The sequence below is a fragment of the Rhyacophila brunnea genome, unplaced genomic scaffold, assembly GCF_057557595.1.
Source record: "Rhyacophila brunnea isolate RB1 unplaced genomic scaffold, BYU_Rbru_1.0 scaffold_15, whole genome shotgun sequence".
Taxonomy (NCBI): domain Eukaryota; kingdom Metazoa; phylum Arthropoda; class Insecta; order Trichoptera; family Rhyacophilidae; genus Rhyacophila; species Rhyacophila brunnea.
The window spans coordinates 38736570-38754606 of NW_028232806.1; the positions used below are offsets into that span (position 1 = coordinate 38736570).

At 35.2% G+C, this 18037-nt stretch overlaps 1 protein-coding gene across 1 annotated transcript in view; it reads left to right on the forward strand.

Moving 5' to 3' along the window:
• Nucleotides 1-18037, forward strand: part of glu (structural maintenance of chromosomes 4-like protein gluon) — a 34991-nt gene that overhangs the window by 1570 nt on the left and 15384 nt on the right. Inside the window, exons 2-16 of the mRNA XM_085942737.1 lie at nt 136-340; nt 1322-1458; nt 2068-2259; nt 2493-2672; nt 3459-3563; nt 3852-4039; nt 7278-7418; nt 7920-8088; nt 8491-8603; nt 9123-9335; nt 9959-10199; nt 11814-12016; nt 14261-14445; nt 14953-15079; nt 16345-16486. Coding sequence (XP_085798863.1) covers nt 136-340; nt 1322-1458; nt 2068-2259; nt 2493-2672; nt 3459-3563; nt 3852-4039; nt 7278-7418; nt 7920-8088; nt 8491-8603; nt 9123-9335; nt 9959-10199; nt 11814-12016; nt 14261-14445; nt 14953-15079; nt 16345-16486 — 2541 coding nt within the window. The remainder of the gene's footprint in view (nt 1-135; nt 341-1321; nt 1459-2067; nt 2260-2492; nt 2673-3458; nt 3564-3851; nt 4040-7277; nt 7419-7919; nt 8089-8490; nt 8604-9122; nt 9336-9958; nt 10200-11813; nt 12017-14260; nt 14446-14952; nt 15080-16344; nt 16487-18037) is intronic.

Below are 18037 nucleotides of genomic sequence, written 5' to 3' on the forward strand. Positions count from 1 at the left end.
TTTTAAATCTCGATTAGACAAAGTCAACGGATAAATTTCGGCCATCGCCATTTAGTTGTTATCGTTTTTTGTTTATTATTTTATATTACATAAACTGATGTGATTTCCACATTTAATTGTAATTTTTTGCTTTAGATGAGTGCCAGAAAAAAATTGAACATGGCTCAGAGCTCGGATCCTGTCCCAATGGAAGTTGACGCTCCGGAAACCATAGACAGTGCACCGAATAATGCACAGCCGAGCGTCTCTAACCCGGGAACTTCCGCAAACTGCAATGGCAATGCTCACAATGACGATTTGGACAATTTGTCAGATGATGAAGAAGGGGGAATTAGGATAGGTATGTAGACGCCTACGATGGCGAAGTTGTAATGTGTCAGCTAATAATGTCATAGGTCCCGGGTTCAAATCCCTGGTCTGGCAAATTCACATGTTTTTCAATATGATTGAACTCAGAGTAATATGTAACCTAGTAAGTTGAACGAGTGGCTAACATCCATTTTTCGTAATAAACAAATAAATATATTAATACAACCTCTACTCTGTGTAGGCCAATAGGATCTTCCTATGATTGTACATAGTGATGTAATATAAAAATTGTGATTTAACCAATGAATGATTTGCATTCTCAAGTATCTTTTGTATTTAAATTCTAATGGATTTAAGTTTTGTACTATTCCGTTTGAGTCATTTTTTGCGACCTGGGTTTCGCCTTGGCTTTTGTATTTGTTTTTTAAACATGACTATTAAATTCTTAATATGACGATCCGATAAAACAATGACACGAATGTACAAAACTCCGAAATGTCATAGGAAGCCAAGACATGGACCGTTTGCTACACTGATGACTATAAAATGTATTTGAGTGAATCAAAAATGGAATATGGCAATGCCGGTTTCATCACGAAATGTGACAATGAATCTTGAATCATTTAAGTTAGAACTGGGATGATAAAATCTTAACAGCTGTACCAGCGTGTGAATCTAGGGACGGGTGGAAGGTTATATGAAAGTATGGTGAAGCAGGCAAGTATGATGAAAAAGTATGGTGAGGCAGGCTGGTAATCAATTTGCGGCAAAATTTCCACGTTCACATTATATTATATGGGTACGTTATAATGACGAAAGTAAATCCTCCATGATGCCCTGCATTTTTTTTATCGCGTCTCTATTTCTCGTAAGTTGTCGGCTATTGTTGGTCTGATTCATTCAGTTGTTTGAGTGAGCCGATTCCTTGCCCCTCTTTTTATTTAATACCTCTATGGTGTGAATCTTTCATCAGAACCTAATCCAGCAATAAATATTCATGTTTCTTTTCCAGGTGACATTTACATTCCCCCCGCCCCGAAACCGACATTGTCTATGGAAGCAACCGGTCCTCGACTCATTATAACAGACATTGTAAATGAGAACTTCAAAAGTTACGCCGGCAAACAAGTTTTAGGACCATTTCATAAGGTTAATTTGCATATAAACTCGTTACAAACTAATATTAATAATTCACCCACTATTGAGCTTCAATGGGGCCCATTGCGCCTGCAGCACAAAATGTAATTGCAATAATACAAAATATTATGTTACTACTAGCTGCTACTAACCGCTCGATAGTTGACAGGTGAACTATAAATGAAGACGGCTGTTGTGACGTAATCATATTTCAAAACAGTCAGATCTTGCATCTAAATTCTCGATATGTAAAATTAACGTTCTCTGTCTCGCTCAAGTTAACACAGCCAAGAGAGGAGCTGTTAAAAGATAGCTCTTTTTGACAGTTCAGACGGTTAACTTATTTATATAATTATCCGTCTGAATACGTAAAGTGATAAATGTGATTTATTTATCACATGTAGCTCCTTTTGGATGTTAAGTGATATGTTAGAATAGCCTCGCAGAGAGCATAGAAAAATATTATGCAAAATTACAATCAACCTGTCGACTTGATCTATAGCAGTAATTGCAAGTGTAGCTAATAAAAAATGCTAGCAATTAAATGATTTCATTACAAGTCGAGGTGAACGTTAAATAAACATTCCTTCGGTACCTCTATAACTTGATTTAATATTTCAGAGCTTCACGGCAATCATTGGACCGAACGGCAGCGGAAAGAGTAACGTAATTGACTCCATGTTATTTGTGTTTGGATACAGAGCTGCCAAGATCCGTTCCAAGAAAATATCTGTCTTGCTTCACTCTTCGAAAAATCATCCTAACATCACCAGTGCCAGTGTGGCGGTGCATTTCGCGCAAATCATCGACAAGGTATGTCAAGGGAGGCCGTTTAGTGTAGCCACCAAGCTAATCGATAGATTTTTTGTTTTACTAGTGACACAACATACCTTATGAACCAATAAAAACTAGTGTTGAGGCGATCGATTTGCAATATGAATTTGGTCCAGTTGCAGAATTCGAATTCGTAATATGCAAATTAAGATTCATTCTTTCAATTAGTATTGATGAGAATCCATTGATAGTATTTTGTTTTGTAATCGCAGGATGACGCTGACGGTTACACAGAAGTCCCCAACACTAAGTTAGTGATCGCACGGACAGCTTTCAAAGACAACTCTTCATTTTACACACTTAACGGGAAAAGGGTGCAGTTCAAGGAGGTCTCTAAAGTGTTAAAATCACACGGAATCGATTTAGACCACAATAGATTCCTTATATTACAGGTATGTCATTTCTTCCACAATTTTACTATTCTCATTGATATAATTCATTTGTTTCAAACACTTGGTAGGTAGGTATATTAGGTCCATTACCAGCAGTGGCGGCTGCTCTAATACTATTCAAACGCACTGCACTCCTCAGAATTTTATAAAATAAAACATCACTCAATTTTGGTATTCATACCTCACAAGCATGGCCCCCACAAGGGGGGGGGCTGACAGGGCTCTAGCCTGGGGGCCCGGCGTGGTGAGTCGACTAGATAAGTGAGATAAACACACATCACAGATGTGCTTTAATAGCAAAAAAAAAGGCGCTATTTTCCTTTAATAATGTTATTATTTAAAATTATGTAGTTGCATAACATAATTTTTAATTGTGCATCGATACTCGACAACTCCATAATTCAAATGGATATATTAAAATATACAAAAAGCACTAAATATACACATTAATTTTACCGCGTACACCATTTGGAAAACACTACTGTAGAGTGTCACACTGCCTTTATCCTTAGCGATAGGTAGGGGGGCCCGCCAAAGATCCTAGTCTGGGGGCCCGCTTCAGGATGTGGGGCCCATGCTTACAAGTAATACTTTTTGTAATGTAAACTACAATGCGAATTTGTTGAATGTTTTTTGTCACAATGCCAAATATCTTTGTGAGCTGTGCACGCAAAAATTTATGCTCTAACAGTAAAAATCAAAATCATTCTTAAATATCCAAACTATGCAAAGAGTGTCCTATGTGATCTCTCAATGGTACATACATACTGTGCTTCTTTATTTCAGGGAGAAGTTGAACAAATAGCCATGATGAAGTCAAAGGGTCAGAACGAACATGAGACAGGAATGCTGGAATACTTGGAAGATATCGTCGGAACTTCCCGATTCAAGGTTGATGGCTTTTTAATTAAAAACCAAAAAAAAACACCCAATCGATCGGTGCACATGACCTAATCAACACCGTCTCCCAATCTTGGTTAATTGACGTGCACTCTTATCATCATACAGATCGTAGACCTCAGCACAGTATCTTTTCCTATCTGATTGAATAAATAGGAAAAGGTGGAAGATTTTAAACTTAAAAAAATAAGTTTATTCAAATTATCTAAAACTGTATGTATTGTATTTTCACTTGCCTTTTTATTAAAACTCAATGAACCGATGGTAATACTGTTTTAGGAAGCTATTGAAAAGTTGTCTGTCCGAGTTGAAGAATTGTCTGAGGCCCGTAAGGAAAAACTGAACCGAGTCCGGCTGGTGGAGGGGGAAAAACAGAAACTTGAAGGACCCATGAGGGAAGCCCTGGCGCAGCTCAATATTGCCAATAATCTTACCAGAGCTAAAAATACTCTTCTACAAAAATACATGTGAGTATAATAATTAATCTAACTTTAAAATCGATTGCGTTACAATTACATTTTTATTGAATGATCAAAAATATTAGATTTCGTACAATGTTAATGTTTTTATATCATTACGATTACCATTAAATCATTTGATTGTAACTCTGCTGTATAATAATGTATGTACATATAAAAAATGCTATTTTAATATGCCCATCTCTCCTATGCATGGAACGTTCTTTCTAGAGGTGGGAAAACTTGTTGATTTTGAAGACTTACTACCAGTATAAAAAAATACTTAGTATCGAAACTTTTTCCAAAACACTTACTAGTATTTGGAATACTATATAGAGCTTTTGGCGTGCGTATGCGACATAAGTCTCATACTCAACTGGAACTAAAACCAACTCCATATTAGTATTTGAAATATCGGCTTCAATAGAATCACTAAAAATTCACTGAGCTTCGCTTTTCGAAATGTCCCATTTATTATAAAATTTTAAACACATTTTAAATTTATGAGTTGTTTTTAATAAATAATATTCTCGTTAACAAAAAATTAATAACAGTGATTTTTTTTACTTTAACCCGGCACCTGCCTCAAAAATCGTATGACGCACCATAACTACGCATGAATTTCATTATCGTCTTTGTTCTATACTAAAAAAAGCAATAAAAAATATGTCACAGCTCCAGTCGAGAACCCAAAGCCATTAAGATAATTTCGACACACTAAAAAACCGTAATAAATCAGTTATAATATCAGAAACACTCGAACAAACGAATGCTATCCAAATTTGAAAGAACTTACCGAAGTCGCCATTTTGTAGCAAATAGTTAGAGCTCTGCGCGGTGTGTAATATTTCGACACTTGTGCATACGTTCCCACGAATCGAGCGTTACTAATTTTCAAGTGCATATCGATAAATCACATAATAATGTCTTCGGGTTGAGTCGTAAACAAATATAAAGGGGACCCTTTTAATATATTTAAACTACACAAACACTTCACTTATTGAATATTATTGATAAATTAACACGAACTCACATATTAAAAAAAAAAACAAATACAATAATAAACCTATTTTAAAATTCTTTAGATGTGTGATATATTTTAAAGAGCGCCGGACTCGAATACCAGTTATCACACCATAAGGTGTGACCTTTCCCGATATAGTCTTTCATTAGCGTTGTCACTACCGCACCGGAAATACCGAGATTTTCATTGTCTTGTATGTCAGTCCCTTCCCCACAATAAATTATAAAGTCAATAATATATCCTGTCATTTCGTCACACATCACAAACATTTTTATTCCAAATCGATGTCTTTTGGAAGGAATGAATTGTTTAAAAATTAATCTACCCTTAAACACGATTATGCTCTCATCTATGCAAAGATTCTGATACGGTATCATCGTTTCCCTAAAAATTGTTCTTGTGTGTTCTAACAGTAATCTAATTTTAGCTAGTCTATCATTTGAGGCGGTCACACTAGGATCAGAAAAATGAAGCATTTGTAAAATAAGTTGGTATCGATTTCTAGCCATTATTTTCCCAAAAATGTCTGCATGCAGGTAAGGATCGGTACTCCAATGTTCCTCTATCGACGTGTGCTTATTTCGAGTCATCAGCATTGATACGGCAAAAAATGTATACAACTCCGGCACTGACGTGTCTGTCCAATTGTGTGACCGCGATTTCGGTCCGAGGTCTCCCGCACTGTACGAATGGTTAAAAAATGTATTCGTTTGGTTCACTATTTCCGACATTATATTTTTATTCAAAAAATGTTCAAAGAAAAGACATTCGGGAGAGGATTCGTCCAAGTCGTTCGATGTCACGCCAGAGCGACAATCATTGAATTCGTGAACTATTGGAATATACGGACCAGTTCTCCATGACCGCAAAAATTCAATTGGCTCGTCAGAGTCCGTATCGTCAACATCATGATCAGTCTCATGTTGTTCCAATTCCTCTTCCGACATGTCATAATCTGAGTCCAATTCCTCATTAGTACGCACATTTTCTTCCTCCATATTTACGCACTATAAAACTATGAAATGTTTTTAAAATGTTTAACTACAGTATTAAGAAACGCCAAATCACAGAAACCATTAAACTCACACACCATAGTTATTGATATCAGTATTAATTTTCACATTCACTAAAATGGGACACGGTAGACAGTACAAAAAGTATTTTAAAAATCGCGATAAAATAAAATCATACGTTCAATAGTTAATCATGCCAGTTTTAATGTGATAAGTACACCAGACAGCAAAAAAAGTATTTATCAACGATTGCGGTAAATATTCAACTTGTATGCGATAAATACAATCCCGCGCAATGGCCCGCTCGGTTGAAAGTCTGTCGTATACTGCGCAGACGCGGCGCGCAGTTCAAACTGATTTCTGTCGACCGGCAAAACTTGGCAGTACGAATTGGTTCGAAACTTTGGTGATTATTTTATATTTAGAACCAATGCTTTTAAAATATGTCATAGGTGGCAGGAGAAGGACAAATCAGGCCAAATTTACGTGAAAAAATCAGTCCCGTATGATAAATATGGACGCGGTGGCATCGATTTATACACATGCGCATTGCGAATTTGGCCGATTTGTACAAGGTGTGTGACATCGGCGCCGGCCGGGTTAAACATGTTTTGAGCAGTCATATAACAAGCCTAAGCCTGTGCGTCATCTCACCATTGTGCTGTGACACAAAATTTATGACCTATTGTTCATACATTCGAATGCAATAGACTAATATATTAAAATATACCTATATTCAAGTGCTATCTCGCTCGTGCGCATTTAATGTCAATAGTGTTGAAAGTCTACCAACTGGCGAGCGCACAAATCAGCTATTCGCGATGATATCATCACAAGTTTTTTGGAACAAGTTTATTGGACCACACATACTGAGTATGGGTAGTTTCATCCGAGACTTGAGTACACAAACTGGTGACAGTATTTACAACTCACCTCTAATTCTTTCCATTCTGAAAATTAAATTTCTCAAGAGAAAAGGTGTCTATTTACTGCACAGTGAAATGATAATAAGAAGAAATCTCTTTGGTGACAATTCAGTGATAACGTAATTCTTATTTCCTATTATATTGCAATCAAATTTAATAATGAATATCATAAAAGCCATGTGTAAGTGCACTACAAATGTGACGCACAGTACTATAACAGCATTAATAAAATAATAACTGTGAAGTTATATTAATTCATAAATTTATTATCAATTCTTCATCAGGCACACAACTTCGAAAAAGATTACATCCGTAAAAGCGGATCGAGAGAAACATCAAACTTCTCTGAACGAGTTGGATGAAAACATGACGCAACTGAAGACATCCAAGGAAGAAAAGAACGTCATCCTCGCGCAAGGAAATAAGTAAGTTCACCGTCAGCTAGGCAATTTCAGGTTGCTCGCAATGTTTCTCCCATGTGTTTCTATCCCATGAAATTGCATCATGTCACTATTCAATGTGACTGTAATGTGCCAGTGTATTATTGACTTAATCCAAACTCAAAAGACACAAAAAAAATTGCGTTCCTGTAAAAGCATCAAAAAACTCAAGATTTAAATATTCAAACTGGCTAAATGTCACTGAATAAAAATATGTCATCGGTCGAATTATATTGGCACTTGTTAAAACCAAGTAGTTGAGGGAAACATTTGGTGTATCCATTTGTTAAAAATATACTGGTAATGTAACCATAATCTAAAATTCTTTCAGGATGCAATAATTGATTCATCCATTTAATTCAATCATTGCTTTAACCCTTTACCCGGCTTCTTATGTGTGTGATCAAATATGGTGCGTTTGACACTAAATCATATGCTTGGAAGTCCATATTGTTAATAAATGCTAAATGTACTATTATTTTCCAGAAAATATGAAAAGCTGGAACAGCGCAAAGAGGAACTGACGGAACTGTTCAAGACTATGAAAACCCGAGACGTGGCACTGCAGGCAGACGTCACGCAGACCACCAAGCGTAAGAAAAACATCAGCGGTGTGTTGGATCAGGAAAAATCTAAACTCATGGATTTGGAGCAGGTCAGTAATATTTGAAATTATTTTTTATTCTTGTAAATAGATTAATATCAAACGCCGACGCGACGTGTAGATTGACGTGAGATTTTTTGCATAGTATCAAAACCAGAAATCTACAGTACATCGGCCACATTATGAATGGACAGTACAAAAGTACAATATTACCCAAGGAAAGGTCACCCGTAAAAGTAGCAAAGGATTTTGATATTGCGTACTGACATATTATACAATTGCCACAATTAGTGCAAGTTGTTTTTTTTTCCTTTCTGAAAGCATAAAATGGCCGGACACAGTTGAACAAATGTGTTGGTCTTTAACCTGCACTTTTTTCTTGTTCGTCAAGTGCATGTCAGTCCTTAGAACTATTGAGGATTGAAAGTTATTCATATCATTCTCCTATTTCAGGTGCCAGAAAAAAGCAGAAGAGATATAAGAGATTGCGAGGAATTAGATCAAAAGTTGACTCAACAGAAGGAGACTCAGGAAGCCAATCTTCAGACATTTATGGCGAGTATTAGGTGAGGAATACAATCATGATGTGTTATGGTTAACATTAACGAAAGAATTTTGATATATATGATAAATTGTTTGTTTCCATATATCTTGACACAATGTTAGAACATCATCGGTAAATAAATGATGTAGCTGGTATGTCTCTATACCAAGGCTTCCCAACCATAGTACTGCAAGCGTGAGCTAATATGATTCCTTCTAGTTATTGTCTAAACTTTTTGATGTGATTATTTGAGTGATGCGCTAGACTGCGAAATCTTTAACGTGAGACCTGGCAGCGGCGCTCGTGTCTTGTCTATGGTTTTCGATTTCGAAGTATTGTAAGTACTGAAACGCGTGAGGAGGGGGTCTATTTCTCCAAGCCGCCGCCTATCAGCGTAAAGATTTCGCACTATATGACACATCTTCATTCAACAGGCAGTCTGCCACTGCTACATTGTAATCAATATTGCATAAATCGACAGGCTCCGGCATATTCTTTGAAAAGAAGTTGTCAATTACATAAACAAGTATTTCTCTTGCAGGACTGAAACAATAGGTCTTCAGGACGCCAAAGACAAAGTGCAGCTGAAGCTGATTGATCTGAAGAAAATCGAGGATGAGAAGAAGCAGACGTTCAAGCTGGCAGAGTCAGAGATGAAGATCTACATCAGCACCGAGGAAAAGGAAAAAGAAAGGCTGAATAATCTCAAAGAGGCTCTTGAGAATGTTACTTTCGGAATACAGGAGAAAAAGGAGTATGTTTATTGCTTTTAAGTACTCTATAAATGTCATATGCTTGACCTAAATCATTTCTATGCCTCTGAACTCGACCCCACCTCGGTATATAGTGTCGAGTTGGCAGTAAAATTAATACGACTTATGCAGCTTTTTTTATTATTGACATCTGTTGTATTTTCGGATTATTATTTAGTATTAATTAATCATTAATATCCCGTGTGTCGAAAGATGGTGTATGTATTTAATTTCATAATTAAAATATGCTAATGGTACACAACAGAAATACACGCTAATTTGTCAACTTTTGGAAGGCAGAACCATATGAGTGACTAATTGCTAAATTTTAAATTATAAAAACACAAATGCAATCTGAATTTTAAATAATAGTCATTTCACATGGATTGTTTGCTATAAACATATCACATAATCGTGAATTTTGATAGTTTTGACAGTAAACTTGACACACATAGTTGGAGCGCACCAAGTGAGAGAAAGCAATCCAATATTGTTGATGTAAATACATGCAGTCCACGATAGTAACCGTAATCATAATCACTAACTAGGATACAAAACAACAATTGAATTAGCTATGGCACTTGACCTATGTGGCTTTATCCTACTGTTAATTATTTGTCTCCAGAAAACTAACCCAACTGACCACATCTATACCGGCCAAAGAAAAGTCACTAGTAGCCGCTAAACGAGAGTTGGAAAGTCTTCAAGCTGAAGAGCATCAAAAAACAGCTAGGGTGCGCACCCTCAGAGGGCAGGTGGAGGAATCCCGTCAGGCCATGTCAGCCACCAAGTCCAAGGGCAGGGTCCTGGACTCTTTGATCGCTGAGAAACAAGCTGGAAGAATGCCCGGTATCTACGGGAGACTGGTATGTTTTCAAATTCCTCTATCATATTGTTAATGATTGTATAGATGGGAGAGTGTGAGGAGAGGTATGGCTGCTTGACTCCAATGAATAAACAGATTGGCGTGTGAAATATAATCCCCTGAATTTATTTACTCCCTTCTATTAAAATTGATTACAATTTTACAGGACGATTAGTATTTAATGTTACTGATTCTAAATTGTAATAATTGATAATTACAAAGATCGTGTCTGAGATAAATGACGGCTCGATGGACGTTATTGCGTTACAAGAGATTTGAATTGACTGTATATTGGTAGGTAAAAATACCTCCGTTTTATATTGTTTGAATACAATGAAGGGGCGTCAAGATAGGGCTGAGGTCAGCACTTTCTTGAACGTACTTGTTTAGCGGTCATTTGTCTCACCTTTGCCTGCATATTTTCTTCCAAAATAATTGCTTACAAATGTGCAATTTGCTTTGTTCCGTATTATACATTGTAACAAGAATTCGCATTTGATAAAAAATATGCAGGCTTGCAGCAAAGCAAAGGTCACTTTGTCTAGATGACAACAAAGATGACTTCTGGCGTACGTGTTCAAACATGATTTTGATGAAGGGCACATAAATGATATATTTTACATTGTAAGTTCAACTTAATGCTATGTAGGTATTTACTTAAATAAATTAGGCATGTTTTAGATTCACAATGGGCAGCCACAATTGTAACAATTGAAGATTCTCATGATGGAGATCAGCGAATTTGTTAATAGGACTAATTTTAATTAACGCAACCACTGATGTGAGTTCAAACTATACATACAAATAGAAATTTTCAATTAAATCTGGTAGGTATAGAAATCTGACAAGGTTTTTGTAAGATTTATCGAAAAACAATTCTGTAGATTAGATTTAATTGTAAAAAATTCAAATTATGGGTGTTATTAATTAATGAATTAATCTAACTAATCTAATGATAATGCATTCACCATACAATATTATTTTTGGATAAAGGTGACAAATCACCATTTAAAGACTGACCGGGGCACGTCCATAATGCGTGGTTCATTTTCGTAGGACACTCACACATTCAAAACCCTGCATCAAAATATAGTGTATTGAATATAGGCTATCAGAATTCTATTTATTAATCTGTTCTATGAATAAAACACATAAATGAATTTGTATTTTTTTTAATTCTTCATAGCGTAAATAAAGGAATCATACATAAATAGTTCAGAATTCCTGTGAATAAAGAAAGATTTTGATAAAATATTGACTCAATCAACAACTTTTTAAACACTAATTATTGCTCCCCACTCATCAATCAGTTGTAACTTGATAATTTTATCAGCTATCCTTTTCTCACATCATTTTTGTATGTAAACTCCTGCCTTATAGCATTTACAATGATTGCAAATTATAAAATGACTACCAAATAATATCTACCTAGCATCTTATGTAGAATTCTAAATCTATCTAATTCAACAAATTCTCTACATACATCAGTGTTGCTGATTATTGTACACAGAATATTTTTTGCACAATCAAAATTATAGTATTGTGCTATAATTATAGTATGGTTGGCAACAAGTGACATACCTACCCCTATGTGAATTATGAATACTTGTCATAGGGTGATCTGGGTGCCATAGATGCAAAGTACGACGTGGCAATTTCAACTTGCTGCGGCCCACTGGACAACATTGTAGTGGATACAGTGAACACGGCGCAGGCCTGCATCGAGTTCCTCAGAGACAACAACGTAGGGCGGGCCACCTTCATAGTCCTCGAGAAACAGGAGCATCTTCGGACCCAGTGCTACAAGAAAATTAACACGTAAGTCTACGATCCTTTTTTTCTCTGGAAACATTTCAACAGTGTTTTTGATGCTTCCTCACAAATAATGTCAACATCCTTTGAATCAGAGCTCTCCATTTTACGACCGAGGGCCACATTATCACAAAAAAAATATTTTACATAAGGCGATAAAAAAGATTTCAAGTTTACACAATTATATTTTTATAAAAATCAATGTTTTTTTTAAATAAATATAAAAAATTAAATATATGTAATAATAAGATGGGGTCCTGCAACAAATTCATATTTTATTACAATAATTGAATACCGTTGAGTAGAAAAGTGCTATGTGCCAAAAATCCAAAGTGTCAGAAATTAAGAATTTTTTTCAGTAAACTTACAATGAAGTTCCGATCTTACGCTTCATAGGTTACAATACTTAAAAAAGCAATATAATAATGATAGATATGAAAAATGAAATTAAAAATGGGGTACAACACGGGACACTGCCATTTGTTGATCGATCATAAAATGTTGTCTATACTTCTGGAGCCATAGCCCTTTTGCAATTTAACGCATGATAGTATTTGGCATCCATTCCACGTAAAATATGGTATTTTGTATTTTTGGTACTTTGCACCTGTCTACTCAACGTTATTTAATTGTAAGTTTATCTTTGACCCTAAATAAAAAATATTTTGCCTTTTAATGTTTTCAGATACATATTTATTAATTAATACAGTTGAAATTGTAAATTATCAAAAAAAATGTCTCAAATTGCAAGCTTTGTATTTTTCCGCTAGGTGCCTCTGGTAGGTAAAGACATCGCCTTAACTCATTTTAACGGGTCTATTGTCAAATCAAATTATTATTTTGAACTAAACTTATTTAAAAATAATGTCTTTTATTTTGTTAACTGTCAATTCATGGTGGAACTGCATTGTATTGTTGTTTTTATTTAATAAAATGCAATTTTTTTTATAGTACTTATTCCACTTTAATTAATATATTAGGACCGGTTTCGTCCGCCTCAGTGGGACATTTTCAACTGAAAATGTCCCACTGTGGCGGACGAAACATAACGTTTTATTAAATAAAAACAACAATTAAAAATAATGGTTAGAAAAATCACAGATTAGTTTTGGCTTATTCTATTAGAAAACGCATTACCTGATATAGATGGTGAAGACTAGACTGGCGAGTGACAAAGATTCTTGAAGGCGTCATGTGATGTCAATTGCGCTGACTATGAAATGAACATGTACTAAGATGAACAAATTTGAACGGACATTTCATTTTGATCAGGCACTTCTATTCCATAATATAATTTTCAGTGGCGAAGACTCCATACTAGGCGATTATTTAAAGCCTACCTTCTTAAGAAAAATGTTTTTTTAATTTTATATTGACATATTAAATAATATAATCACATAATAATATATTCAATATGTCCAACGACATCTGTCGTATAATTGTCATAATAATCTTACGATCTTTTCCACTATTTCAATAAGCACCATTTATGGCATGTCTCGAAGGTTTAAAAAAATAGGTGACATCTCGTTTCGCTTCAAATATTGTATGGATTATGTTCGCGTGAATCGAAAACTTTTTTTATATGAAGTTTGTTTCTCATAATTTCAAGACGTCTGCGGCGGCCCATATAAATTGGTAACTTACGTTTTACGTAAGTGCACATTTATTCAAAATAATTTATAAGATAATTTAAAAAAATAATTTCTATGGGATTCGATCACATATAAATATTGATTGTTGTAAAAAATAATAAATAATTTATCTCGTGATTTTTATTTGTCAGTTAGTTTATTCATATACTAAGACAATTTATTCAGCCAGTTATGTCAGTTGAATTCTGATATTGTATCTAAGTCTGTGTTTTAAATATAGAACTATTTTAAAATGTCTAGTTTACGGGTTAAATTATAAATTCTTATGAAACAGATTCACAACAACGGATATTTTCAATATATTTTGAGCGTATCTTGCGTTTATATTTAGGAAAATACAGATTTCAAATTAATTGCTTAATTTTATACCATCAGTGAGCTTTTGAAATTTCATTGGTTTTTGTGTACCTACCTATTCATCAGTAGTTATGTCGGATTATCTTCTTATTTCCCGTAAATACATCTAACAAGTGTGCTTTCTCCACAGCCTACCTGTTTCCAAAAGTCACCCTTCGCCACTGATAATTTTATACAAATGTTATCCATTTTGACTGTTGCAATTTTAATATAATTATTCCATTGTTGTATATCTCAGGCCTGAAAGTGCACCACGCCTATTGGACTTGATAAAGGTGAGTGATGAAAGTCTTCGACCAGCCTTCTGCTACGCGTTGAGAGACACCCTAGTGGCAAACGACTTGGAACAAGCGTCCCGGATCGCCTACGGTGCTACGAGATACCGCGTAGTCACCCTGGGCGGCGATGTCATTGAAATAGCAGGTGTGTATTTTTTACAGTACTTTTATTTACAGGTGTATGTACTTTTAATCTTAAAATTTATATAGGTATGTACCACTGTAATTATGAAAACTTCCAGAGCTATTAACAGAACCACGAGAATTGCAATATTTAATACTAATATGGATATTTCCAGACTCCAGATAGGAAAGTGGTAGGCTGGGATAGACAATGTAACTGAAATTTCACGACTTCGCTTAGAAGTTATGACTATTTTTGTGTTTCTTGTAAGTTCGTGTTATTAAGTTTGAATGATTATGGATAATAAACATTCGATTGCTATATTATATATATAACCAAGTTTCAAAATTCAAAATCACGAAATTCATTTTATACAAGTCATTCGAATGTTTCTCTGCTATTTGATTTATTTGATTTAAAGAATCGAGAACATGGAACCAAACCTGCTTGGGATATTTTTCAATTAAACCAAACCTTGGCTTAACAGGTCTGATGTCGATACGCATTCTAATCAATTTAATGTAACAGGTACAATGTCCGGAGGGGGTCGCACCACAATGAGAGGCCGCATGGGAAGAACGGTTGAAGTCACAAATGAAATCGACCCGAGAGTAATGAGAGCACAGGAAGAAGAACTTGAAACACTTACAGAAAGGTAATAGTGGATGACTCCCTGTCTATTCTATAACTAGCATATTATGGCTGCAATTTCATACATGAAAACGTTGGTTGGGGGAATAGATTTGTATGTGTAAATCTGGGGGGTTTGTAATTCCACTGATCACCGCTAAGGCCATCTGCTCACGCAGAAACTAAAATCTGATGAACTGGTTGGTGATGGAACTCATAAACTGGCCAGTGACTGATGCTTCGCACTCGGCAATACTGAAATTTAATAATCTCATAACCTCAAACTGTCAAACCCATTGTCTTTCCCACTTCATTCTAAGCTTTTTCCGTAACATCTTTACAGGAATATTCTGGCAGCCTGTAATTATACAGGCAGGAGTATTTCTCAACTCTTATTTATTTTTATATTTTAAATTAAAAATCGGTCCACCCATCTTTAACTTTTGATGTCTTGACTTGTTATTGCTTGTTTAGTTCAGTTCAGTGCTACCAATTTTGGTAAGAAAATATGATTTTTCATCGAATCTACTGATATAGGTACCACTGTTTTATGGGTTACCTACTGGGAACTGAGAGACTAGCATGTCGCGTCTCTTCGGCTTCGATCGCTGACGTTTTGAAACTAAGAGATTCTGGTGTTGCCATCAGCGAGCCGCCATTAAAATACATTTGCTAGATACTGGAGTTTCAGTCTCGTCTTTTTTGAGTATTCACGTGACTGGATGGCCTAAGACTTCCACTTGCACTTTCAACTATGAACACCTGTATTCATATATACCAGAAATATAGTCACTCCCAAAATGTTTAGACCACAACTAGTGGGAAATGAACTTCATCTGTTCGACTTGCTACTTCTTCTTCTATAACCATGTCAACCCCTTAGTTGGAGCATATGGACATTTTATTACCTACATGTTTGAATATGAACATGTAATTAATAAAAAAAAATATTATCCATTCATAACAAATTTACATTTCAGAGTTTATCTCGGCAATATATATACATTTACATAATATTTATTTGAATTGACTGATCGAATTAATCTAAAATTGCATTGATATGCTTGAAGTTTTTGACAGACTCGGACGATAATAATGTAAAGTTTTTTACAAATGAATCTGAGATAAGCTAATTTAATTATTTATAGTAATTTTCAGAACAACTCATGTCTTTTGACTCCATCTATATAGAAAAGGTTTTCTTCAAGGTCTTGAAGTAGATTGAAAGAAAGTTGACATGGATTTCAATTTTTGACGACAGTTCCTTAATGTTTTTAATCTTAATATTAGGACGAGAGAACTTCGCAGTATGCTGCCGGGATTGGAAAGTAAAGTGACCTCGCTGACACGGGAAATTGCTCAAATGAAGATGGACAAGAACAAAATGGAGATGGAGTACAAGAATCTAGTGGAACAGGCTCCAAGTCTCAAGGTGAGCAATATCGCAAATTGACTACGCCATGTGCACCTTCCGAGATTCCTTGCTAAATTTGCGTATTTAATTATATTATTTTCAATAATTTTTCTAATCCAAGGAGTTATCTCAGTGCACCCCTGGAAAATAAATCTCATATTTTTTCTGTCTATCTGAAAGAAGCTCTTCCTCATCCTTTTGCTTGTTAAGTTCACAATATAATTTTAGTGTTGCCACCTGGCAGCTCAAATCCAAATTATTTTATTTGGTCTGTAACGGACACTACAACATCGCTGCCACCCTATATAAATTAGAATTGACCCCATGTGCCAATCCACGAAAACGTAAAAATAGGTCAAGGTAGACGAAAATAAGTGATGACTATATTCATAATATTTTTTTATTAGTCGATAACATGTAAATACGTTGGTAAAATATAATGTCACCGCTTGGAGCTGCCGGCACTGCCACTTGAACTTGAAAGTGAACTGTATTTGTTATAAATAAGTTGTGTTATAACAAGTTGTAAATTATAAAATTTTTCACAGTACCTATGCATTGAAAACATTCAAGTGGGTTTTGTGAATGTCGCCTTGTAAAATGCTCCAAAATATTATGTTACGCAATTTTGTTTTATGGTTTTTTTATGGCCTCAGATAAAACGAAATTTATTGATTCCCTAATTGCTTTTATGGGATTTGGTGCTCACCATGTTATGAAACTATCAAATTTCAAAGCAATCCATTTGAGTAACAATGATATGAAGACCAATTAATATTTTCTTTGAACAGTGGCGTGCTTGACTAAAAAACTTTTTATCTTTATAAAATCATACTGAAAAATATTCTAAATAACCTAACACTGCCACTGCTGAACATGTGATAAATGATACTGATAAGTGGTAGGTAGGTAGGACCTTATAAAATATAAGTGCCGAAAATGTCTATAAAAAATCTAATTATTATGCAAAATAAAAACCGACTGGTGAAAAATATCGGTAACATATTCAACTACGATGCTAGCTAAGAAATAAACCACTCAATGGTAGTGCCAGCGAAAGAATGACATCTTCGTGATTACTATACAGGCGGCACCGATCGGCGCCGGCGGCAGCGAACCTGTTAATGGACCTGATGGGCGACCTTTAACCCTCCTCCCGCTAACGGCATCTAGAAATGCCCATGATAGTTAAACCGTTCACCGCTAAGGGCATCCAGAAGTGCCCATAAGTTTCTACCTCCGTATTTTCGTAATTCGGCGAGTAATACAGTCGAAATTTGTTTGAAAAACTAGCTGGGTTATTCCTTTACTGACATCTGTGACTTTTTTTCAATAAGACTTTTTAGATAATTCGAAATTAAGCAAAGACACATACCCTGTCGATATTGGAGTAAAACAGATTTCCAATGATTGGTTTCAAAATTTACCGCTAGTTGCTTTGCGCAATTTGCGCCGGCGCGAATTGATGTTAATGATCTCATACATGAAATCGGCTAGTGCGGTGATAATTTTCAACAGTCGATTGCTTTCGTGTTGTGATTGATACATTTCAAAGTTTTTTACGGTTTT